Source organism: Pogona vitticeps, chromosome 1 (assembly GCF_051106095.1).
Source record: "Pogona vitticeps strain Pit_001003342236 chromosome 1, PviZW2.1, whole genome shotgun sequence".
NCBI lineage: Eukaryota > Metazoa > Chordata > Lepidosauria > Squamata > Agamidae > Pogona > Pogona vitticeps.
The window spans coordinates 17802112-17813115 of NC_135783.1; the positions used below are offsets into that span (position 1 = coordinate 17802112).

Here is an 11004-nt window from a genome sequence, read left to right on the forward strand (position 1 = left end):
TTGTTAAGTAAAGAAGCAAAAGTAAAAGGTAACACAACCAGGGTCAAAATCCTGAATGCAACTTTTCATACACTATTACATGGTGACAAAGAGAATTATTACAATGACCAATGCAAAGAAATAAAAGAGAACAACAAAGGAAAAGCAAGAGCTCCCTTCCAGAAAATCCAAGAAATCAAGGGGAAATTGAAACCTAGATTAGGCGTGCTGAAGGATGGGGAATTTACTATCTGACCAGGATGAAATAAAGAGAAGATGGAAACAATATAACAAAGAATTATGTAGAAGAGCTGCAAGGATTACAGATTCCTTTGAAGAAGAATCCTATGATGAACAACCTGAAAGTTCAGAAAATGAAATGAAAGCTACTCTCAAAACACTCGGAAGAAATAAATCATCAGGAGTAGATGATATAATGACACACTATTTCAAGCTACAGAGACAATCTGTCAAATCCTATTGGGGGGGGGGAAATAGTGGCCCATGAACTGGAAATGTTCCATATACTTTCCATTCCTCAAGAAAGAATATGCCAAATGGTGCTATAACTATAGGACTGTTATATTAATTTCTCAAGCAAGCAAAGTGATTGTGACGTGGCAGGCCACTCTGATGTCACTGCCAACTCAGGCTTCTCAGAATGCCCACCACACTACTTCACTCTCGCTGCCACCAATTGTAATAACTATTTAAGAAGGACAACTGTTTCCTTCAAAACAAAACTGGTTTATTGGTATAACAAAATAAAATACGAAAATCACAAGTAGCTAATTACAATGTCAATCACTGTTTCTTATTTAATTAATCACAGACTTCCCTCACTGAACACTTAGGCACGCAGGCCTCTAAACAAGCTCTCTCTCTCACACACTCCAGATCTGATCTTTCACACTCTCTTCCCACCCCTTTTTCTTCCAGCTCCTCCCTCTTCAGCCCCACCCTCCGTCACCCCATTGGCTGATGATTCACTGCCCAGCTGTGACGGACAGGTGAGGTCAGGGCTGCCTGTTACAGTGATATTATTATTATTACTATTTATTTAACTTATGTGTCACCCACATTACCCAAAGGTCTCTGGGTGGCTTACAAAAATTAAAAAACAATAAAAAAGATAAAACAATTAAAATTAAATTAAAACATATACTCTAAAAATTGCCATCAGGACCCACAGTTAATTATTTCAATTAAAAGCCTTCTGGAACAGGAAGGTTTTGACCTGGCGCAGAAATGTCATCAGCATCAGTGCCAGACAAATCTCAATTGGGATGGTGTTCCATAGTCCGGAGGCAGCTACCGAAAAGGCCCTTTGTCTACAAGCCATCCCTCTTACCTCCTTGAGGGACGGCTTTTTCAAAAGGGCCCCCTGGCTAGATGTTAACTGCCGGATAGGTTCATATGGAAGGAGGCGGTCCTTCAGGTATCCAATAGAGATCATATTGCAAACTTATATGGGTTATAAGAATATTCCAAAGAAATTAGAAGATCAGTCTATGATTTACAGGCTAGAGTAAAATGTTTGACTGTGTGAGATGCTATTGATTATTCTAAGGAAAATGAGTGTACCAGGGCACCTGATTGTCCTGATGCATAGCCTATATTAAGACAAGATGCTGCTGTTAGAACAGAATATGGAAAAGCAGAATTGTTTTCCATAGACAAAAGTGTCAGACAAGGGTATATTTTATTTCCCTACCTCTTCAATTTATATGCAGAACATATTACTGTATACAGAAAGCCAGACTGGATTCAGGGGTATGAAAATTGGTGAAAGAAACGTCAATAATTTAAGATATGAAAATGATATCACATTAGTGGCAGGAAGCAGTAATAACTGTTGATGAAGGTGAAGGAAGAAAGTGTTAACATGGAACTATAGCTGAACATGAAGAGGACAAAAATCATGATTACATAAATTTTGACACTGACAATGAAGAAATTGTCAAACATTATGTATATTTCAGTTCTATCACCAATCCAACAGAATCCTCAGCCACGAAATCAAAAGACAACCTAAGACTCAGAAGGGCACATATGAAGGAACTAGAAAATATCAAGTGTAAGGAAGTTTAACTGGAGACCAAGGCAAAAATCATCCATACTATTGTGTTTCCAATTACTGTTTATGAATCTGAAAGCTGGACAGTGAAGAAAGTTGAGGGGAAAAAGAATTAATTTGAAATATGGTGCTCAAGGAGAACTCTGTGGCTACCCTGGAGTGCCAGAAAGACAATGTGTGCCCTAAATCAAATGAAACCTGAACTTTCTCTAGTAAGGAAAATTATGAAGCTGTAGCTGTCATACTTTGGATACATTAAGAGAAGACTGGACTCACTGGCACTGATTTGGGTTTTCCAGAAAAAGCACAACTGAACAAATTTTTCACTAGATAATGTTCACTGTTTTAGCAATTTTAACGTTGCATTCAAACACATTCAAAGCTGTACATGGGAATTCATTTATTGGAATACCTGTAGTAATGCAAAGAGAACAGCATATATTGTACTTCCCTTATATTTAATTTAAAAAGCCCATAAACTACTCCTAAAATAACAGGATTTTTAAAGGGACATATATCTGATATATCTTACATTAACAATTAAACTTTCTTTTGCTGAAGTATAACTGTAGTATCGGCAGCTTCACTCACACAGTCATTCTCTGGACTACTTTTCTGTTCTATTTTAAGCTGAGAAAAATCTGATTCAGTAAAACTAGCTGAACATTCTATTTCACTAAAGGATGGGTATAATTCTGTGGACATGAACAACGCATCACATTTTGTCCTGACTAACTGTATTTTTGACTGATTGAGAATCAAGATCTTTTGTAATATAGAAACAAGCTGAGCACTGCATTTGTTTGTTAATCTACTGAGGAGAAATACACCAGGTATAAATTTGGTCCAGACCCAGTCAGAAGGCAACTACATTATACAAAGGAAATTAATATCATACATCATTATTTTTCTGCTTTCCTATGAGCAACTGAGCACAAGGTTTGTCAATCAGGGTGGATTTGATTTAAAGTTTAAAAATCAGATTCTTTGACAATTTAAATTAAAAAACTGATATTTACAATCGTGATTTAAATAAGTTTGATTTTTAAAAATCATTGATTTTTATCTACTCTTGTCCATGCTTGCAGTTTTAGAAGAATAACTTCTAGAAGTTCATATCCCATATTTAGCCCATCTAATATGATTAACTACAATACAACAGCCAAGACAACTATGAATAAGCATATATATATATGGTACTGGAAAAGACAAGTAATGCTAAGAAAAGCTGAAGGCAGCAGGAAAAAAGGAAGACTTAATATGAGATGGATTGACTCCATAAAGGAAGCCATGGTCTTGAATTTGAAAGAGCTGAGTGAGGTTGTTGATGTTAGCAGGTCACTCATTCATAGGGTCATAATGGGTCAGAGGCCACTTGATGGCACATAACAAGAACGAATTGTGTTATCGAAACTCAAGATCAGAACTGTGTGCATTCATTCCTAGATTATCTCTCAATATCAGAAACAGAACGGCAACCATCTCTTCTGAAAGCAAAGGAGTTCAGATATCTGGATTGTTTTTTCATACCAAGAGGATTCTGGAGTCATCACATGCATCTTTATTGAGAGATGACTATCACGGATTGATCAGCCTGCTGTAGAAAATATTTCATACTAATAATGTAAAATATGACCTAATGCCAAGGTGGATGAAAATCAATGATTTTTTAAAAACATTTTGATTTAAATCAAATCCACCCTGCCTAATGTTAAGCATTTTAATGCAACGTTTTTACCTTTTACAGTAACACTATGGAACCTACAGCACTCCGGATGCTGTTGGACTACAACTCTCATTATCTTCAACTACTGGTCATGCTGGCTGCGTCTGAGTCAACAACATATGGAAGACAATGTGATTCCCCATCTTGTTTTTTTAAAAAGGAACTACTGTATAACACGAATATCACAACCAGGTCATTCTGGAGATCTAGGAGCATCTTCACTCTTTCTTCGACATGAGCTTCTCAAACATTCTGAACAAAATTTGTCATTCAAACCTCATACTGTTTAATTTCATTCCCTTGTTCCAGCACTTGTCCCAATACCAGATGACTGCACATCTTCAAGGTCTCATAACATGCAAATCTGCCATGTGGCCATCAATCACTGTACTAACACATTCAACCACTAGAGAAATTATTTCAAATTACAGCATTCTATGCAGACTTTATTGAAAAATATACATCATTTCTACTAAATGTCAGGAAGTAACACATCAAACCAAGGGCCACTTCACACATTATATTTTTAGACAGACATCTAAACATGAAAAGTGTGAACCAACAAGCTTGTCTTTCCAAATATGCTTATCATACAAACATAGCTGTCAAATAGCTGCATTAGGATGTAGTTGGTCTGATAAGCGTAGTTGGTCTGATAAGCGTGGCAAACCCAGTACTGTACATATCTAAAATTGATCAAAGAAACACACATTTTGATGGATTTAAAATGTGAAAAAAACTCTCTGAACCAACCATCATTTTCAGCAGCCACTAAAGCTCAGCTCTCTTGCACCCCGTCTTGCTCCACTAAAATAAAGCATCAAACTTTTCTTTTAAAAAGGAGCTTTCTAGTAAGATTTACAGACAAAAAGATATAAGAAGTACAAGTACAGTGTGCATATGTATGTCCTTTCTTTCAATCTATGGTAACATCTCTCAGCACAGTATATAGGCTGGGAGTTTTTTTAAAGGCATACTATGCCTTTTACCTCCCTACATTGCCAACAGCCTTAAAAATTGTGATTTGCCTCATGCTGACATGTACCACAAGCATTCCACCATGACTGCCAAATTTAAATGTGTTTGTCATCAGTTTGTGGATCTCTGCTAACAGTTAATGCTATATTGGCTACATACAGACAGTTTTCATTAAGAGACATTTACAAGTGTCTCTTTAACTAATTTGCGCAAGCTTAACATCATCACAACATAAGAAAAGGAAATAATTTAGTCAAAGCATGTTAATATTTTTAACCAAAACATGCACTTCCTGATTTTCTTGCATTAAATAATATGTGCCATCAATTGTGACTCTTTCCAAAGTATTCTAAGGTGTACAATATTCAGAGGACTCAAATTATCAATCTCGGGTTTCACAGTCAGATACAGTGGTGCCCCGCATAGCGACGATAATCCGTGCAGCAAAAATTGTCGCTATACGGATTCGTTGCTATGCGGGGGGAAAAGCCCATAGGAACGTTTAATGCATTCCTATGGGCAAAAAACTCACCTTTAAGCGAAAATCCTCCATACGGCCGCCATTTTTGCTGCCCGGTAAGCAAGGAATCCAGGTGAAAACACAGCGGGCGGCCATTTTTTTTACCCGGCGGCTATTTTGGAACAGCCGATCAGCTGTTGGGAAATCATCGCTATGCGAAAATCGGCAAGCGAAACAGCTTACCGATCATCACAAAGCGATATTTTCCCATTAAAACCATCACAATGCGATCGCAAAAACGATCGCCAAAAAAACATCGCTATGCAGATTCGTCATTAAACAGGGCGCCCGTTAAGCAGGGCACCACTGTACCTAAATCACTAGGGTATGTGCAATTGTGTGAACCCTGGAGGCTAATTCCTGCTAATTAACATGTTGCTCAGACATTGGTGATTAGAGATACAGTACTCCTTATCATATTGTTCCTGCTAGTCTGAGATTGATTTAGCCATGAATCACTGTCACTGTTTACAGATAAAGCTTCTTGGGAGGGGAACTGAGTATCAACAAAGATTTTAAAGGTCATTGCCAGGTCAAATTCTTATGCCCCCAAACAGCCATATATAAATATTGTATCTGCCATTTAGTCCCACTCTTAGGTCTGCAGAAGTGGACGTCCACAAAAGCTCACATTAAGACATAACAGTTAGTCTTTAAGGTGCCACAATGTTTTCATCTTCTTTATTTTTAATCTTTTGCTTTTGCTCAATACAGTATTCCTTAGAAATAAGAGTGAGACTATATGGCAATCATTTATAAATGGCCCCATGACCCAGTGGGAATACAGAGGAAAAAGCGACAATGGTTTATTAGTATGGTAGACACAAACTGTGTCACTCAATGCAGCATTTCACACATTAAGACCCCCCCCAATTGATAAGCAGTTCTTTTAAGTAGACTTCTTTCCCTTTGAATCGTTGTTCTATAAAAAGTGACACTGGTTTGTTGGTAAAGAAACATCAAGCTATGAATAACAGCAGCTGATAACAACACAATCATTGTAGCATTTCGCACTTAGTAATGATTTAAGAACTCCTGACTGATATTTAACCCTTTAAAACGGGTATTCTGAAGTGTAACTAAGTGCAGACTTCTCTAACTACAGGAGTCTCTTCAAAAATAAATGGCACTTCTGCAGTCCTTCCCAACCCATTGTCATGGGTCCTTATAACCACTGTTAAGGACCCATGACAATGGGTGGAGAAGGATTTCAGAGGTGAGATTTTCACTCCTCCCCCCCAGGTCCTTTGTCCATCTAATGAGACTATTCAGATCAGGGGGAAGTGAAATCAACATGGAGGATTGAGCAATTGATTTGATTTAATTTATATCCTGCCTATCTAGACAATGGGGGGAGGCGTCTCCTACCAACTCTCCTCAGACTGAAGAAGCTCCTCAGATGAGTAGCAAAATGTTTTGACCGAATAAGAAAGAAGTCCAGTTTCCATGACTCATCTTCCAGAAAACAGTAAGCAAAATATGAATGGCAATCAGCAGCCCCTTCAAGTTATGCCTTTCAGATGTATTTGCAGTGGTCCCCAACCTTTTTGACACCGCGGACCAGTTTAGTTTGTGTGTGGGGCGTCTGAGTGTTTGTGTATGCACACAGGAGTTACATTTGTGCATGCATTTGTGGGGGGCATACATGCGTCCGTCCATGCGTGGGGGGCATGCAGGTATCTGTGCATGCATGGGATGTGGGGGGCATGCATGCATCTATGCATGTGGGGGGTAGGAGATCTGTCTCCGCAGCCGGGCCCGCAAAGGCCATGGACCGGTACTGGCCATGGATCAGGGGTTGGGGACCCCTGTGTTAGAGTACAAGTTACATTATCCCCAATAGGCATGCTGGTGCAGACAAGTATCACTTCAACAGATTTAGGAAGGATCTTGGCAAAGTGGCCAAAATCACAGATCCATATTCAACACTATGGTAGTAATTCCTGTCCACTCCCCATGCAACTTATAGCACTTCCTGAAGTCAAGGGGGTTTCTAAGTCCTCTGGTGCAGGTATCTGGAATGCAGGGGGAAAGTGGGACTGCACTGTTGAAAGCTATTCTGTCACCAAATGTCATTTCCCTCCACTGCTGGATTCCTGGTGCCATAGGTACAGCAGCATGGGTACCTTTCTGCCAAAGACATAGTGGCAAGTTTCACATATGATGTGATTTACTTACAGGTTAGTGTGTACAAAATACCCTCTGGGTTTATTAATGTTTAAAGTAAAGGTACTATCGCTGATGTCAGGATTGTTCGTACCTGCTTCTTGCCTGATTCCCCCTCCTTCACTCCATGCTCCCTAATCCCTGTGCCCTGTGCACTCACTGTTTGAAGCCCCTCCAACCAATATAAAGAGCTATATCAATGGGCTTCTTAAAAGTGTTTCCTGAGCACCTATTTCCACTCTTCCCTATGCCATACTTGAAGCAACTCTGGGGTGTCTACATCAATCAGGTCCATGATATGCATTCTTTAATATTACTGAATATTTATAATTGTGTTAGTTCTTCTAATTACACAAATTTGTACTTTTTTACAATAGCATACATTATTTATACTAGTTTGTATTTTTTTCAGTAGTTAGGGAAAAATAACTAATTAAGGCAGGAAAAGAAACAGAGAGATAATACAAACTTAAAAAGATCTGCATTGTAATCTAAATCGTTTCAAGAAAATCACTCATTTTAGAATAGTATAACGACAACGTTGATGAAATTGCATGTTCGAGCACTGTTATGAATTAACCCTAGGCCTAGGGACTATGTCTGAGGTGTTGATGAATGGTAGAGAAGGGCTGATTGTTCCCCCACTGTTTCACACTGATAGAAGAAAGGAAGAGGGGGGGAATACCTATTTACATGGAATTATAAATGTCCCTTTTCTCCATACATGGTTGGGTTTCGCCTTAGTTAACCAAGAAAGCAAGAGAGCACCTTTTCACTTGAGCCTATTTCTCCAAAACATACATCTGCTAGGAATCTGAGACCAACAGGGCCATAATCCAGAGCCCATGCCCTTCCAGAGCCAAGATGTAAACCTCATCCTAAATGCCACCCATGAGATTGATCTCAAGGGCCTTTGGTTTTGGATGCAAACAACACAAAGATCAAAAGAAGAGTTTTAAGCTCTGAATTTCACCCAAAAAAACAGACACTAGTATTCCCCTTCCACGTACACATACACAAGTATCAGGAGCTGCTGAAAGACATGGGGGTGGGGAGGCAAAGATTATAGACCTAAAGGAGAGAAGTGGAGTGGCCGGGAGAAAGAATTGGCAGGATCACAAGCCTCAAGAGACATAATAGCTAAAAAGACATGAGAAGGGAGTTTGTTGGGGTGCTTTACTCAGGCTGGTTTGGAACAACAAATCCTGCTGGGCAGACATCTGGATGGGAAGCAACCTCTGGGAAAGAGAAACCTGGCAGAAAAGTTGAGGACTGTTTTGTTGGCAGAAGTCCAGCCTTTAGCTTAAAGACCACAGCCCACTGTTGCTGGATGGATCCTGGCTCTCGGACCTTCCTTGAAGGAGGATTGGTTGCTTGTGAAATACATAAAAGGCCAGGGTAAACAAGGAAAGAAACACACCTAGGTTTGTTGGCTTTGACATAACAAACATCATACCTTACAGGTGTTACAAATGGCACATCAGAAATAGGAGATCTCTACTGGAAAGCCTTCCCCAACCCCAAATTCTTAGAAGGAAGCAAGAATAAGGAGACGTGTGGTTCCCAAGTGCACCCAAAGGGATGGAGAGAATATGGTTTGAGGAAAACAAGAGTGTGAGTCTCGTCCACAGGAGAACTTGGGCTGGAGGAGGGACAAAATATCCTATAATAAGTGTAGATGGAAGGGGGGGGCAGGTTTTGTTGTTGCTGTCAAATCGTCTCCGAGAGAGAGTGTGCTAAAAGGCGGCAAGGAGGCCTAGCAGGGGGAGGATCGGGGAAGGGAATACTGTACTGACGGAAAGCATGACAAGAGGGGCGAAGGCGGAGGAGGAGGAGGAGGCTGTGTTGACAGACGAAGGGTGAAGGGTGGCTGGCTGAGGGGATCCTGAGCGCGAAAGATGCCCGAGGGAAGGCGAGGGTGCGCGGTGGAGGAAGCTTCTTCTGTCCCTCACCTTATAGACATCGCCGTAGGTGCCGCTGCCGATGCGCTGGATGAGCTCGAAGTCCTCCTGGGGGTTCCTGCGGGACAGGTCGCACACCCGCCCCCCGCCAACACTCATGGTGCGCCGCCAGCCGGCGCAGGGAGCGGGAGCGGCGGCGGCGCCTCCTCCCTCACCCCGTCCCGTCGAAGCCACCGGGAGGCCGAGGCTGGAGGGGGGGGAAGGGAAGGAAGGAAAGAGGGTGAGCCGGCGGGTGAGGGGAAAGGAAGGGGAGGAGGAAGAGGGAGAAAACGACTCGCAACGATCACCACCGACGCCACCTCCTCCCTAGTCGCTCGGCCAACATGGCGCCCGGCGTCGCCGTCTGCGCATGCGCGAAGGCCGTCGGCCGCCCGGCGACTCTCCAGCAGCGACTGGAGCGCCGGGAGGGGGTGTGAGAGAGGGCGGGCACATTCGCAGGGGCGGGGCTTAGGCGCCAGGTCTCCCGTGTGATGGTCGTGACCCTAAGGCGACGGTCTGGAGGGGCGGGGCCACCACAGAGCCGACTTGAGCGGGGGGGGGGGCGCGGGTGCCTTCGCTCCGATGTTCTCTCTGTCTCCAGGGGTCGGCGGGCCCTCCCGGCTGTGCTCAGCCGCCGCGAGGTTTTTAAAATGGCAAGGATCAGCTGAGCAGGAAGGGGGTGGTGGTGGAAATCCACTTCTTTGATAGGAAGATTTGAAATATTTTATTTATTTAGCAGATTGATATGCCAATTTTGAGGGTAGGGAGGATTTATTTCATGATAAAAATTTTGAAAGTCGGGTTTTTTTGTTGATTTTAAAAAATAATTAAATCAATTTGATGTAAAATCATAGATGTTTATTCTGCCTGATGGGAGACATATCTTTATGGGCTTCTAGGCACCCTTACAATGAAATAATAAAGTTGAGCAAAGTTGTTTATAATTCAGATTAAGCATTTTCTACTCCTGAAATAAGCCTTCTGAAATTTAATAGGCGTTACCCTCTGAGGTAAATAGTACTGTACCGTATATGCAATCACCACTTTAGGGAATAAGTGCTGTAGAACTTAATGGGACTTATTCTTTAAATAGATTTCTATACAGTTGTGTGTCTAGGACTATCTAGAAAGAGTTGAAGGTAACAGGAAAAGAGGATGACTAAATATGAGATGGGTTGACTCAAGAAAGGAAACCACAGCTTTGAGTTTACGAGGGGTGTTAATGGTAGGACGCTTGCATAAATTTGCTGTAAATTCAAAGTGGCATAGTGCCACATATCAACAACAACAGTAACGTAGGATTGGCTTAGAAGAGTGAGCTTCTCCATTTAGGTCTCCTGCTCTAAAACAAATAAACACAAAAAAATTAGTTCCACTTTATTATTATTATTATTATTGTTATTGTTATTGTTATTAATGATAATGATAATAATGAGGAGGAAGAGGAAGAAGAGGTAGTAGTAGTAGTAGTTCATTAATTCCAAAAAGCTTCCCAAAATTCTCTTCCCCAGATATGGCTCTACTGACTAGACTACTGTACTAAACTACAGTATATGGCACTGTGGATAGGACTATGATGTGAATCTGTTTGTAGATGTATATAAACAGGTTAATTTTG

At 41.1% G+C, this 11004-nt stretch overlaps 1 protein-coding gene across 4 annotated transcripts in view; it reads right to left on the reverse strand.

Annotated features, from left to right (window-relative positions):
* The window catches only part of MAP4K3 (mitogen-activated protein kinase kinase kinase kinase 3), a 97188-nt gene extending 87457 nt beyond the window's left edge, over window positions 1-9731 (reverse strand). For all 4 annotated transcript variants that reach the window (XM_020794747.3, XM_020794746.3, XM_020794745.3 and 1 more), the window contains exon 1: window positions 9399-9731. In XM_020794747.3, coding sequence (XP_020650406.1) covers window positions 9399-9506 — 108 coding nt within the window. In that variant the 5' untranslated portion in view covers window positions 9507-9731. The remainder of the gene's footprint in view (window positions 1-9398) is intronic.
* Window positions 9732-11004: the final 1273 nt, after the last annotated feature.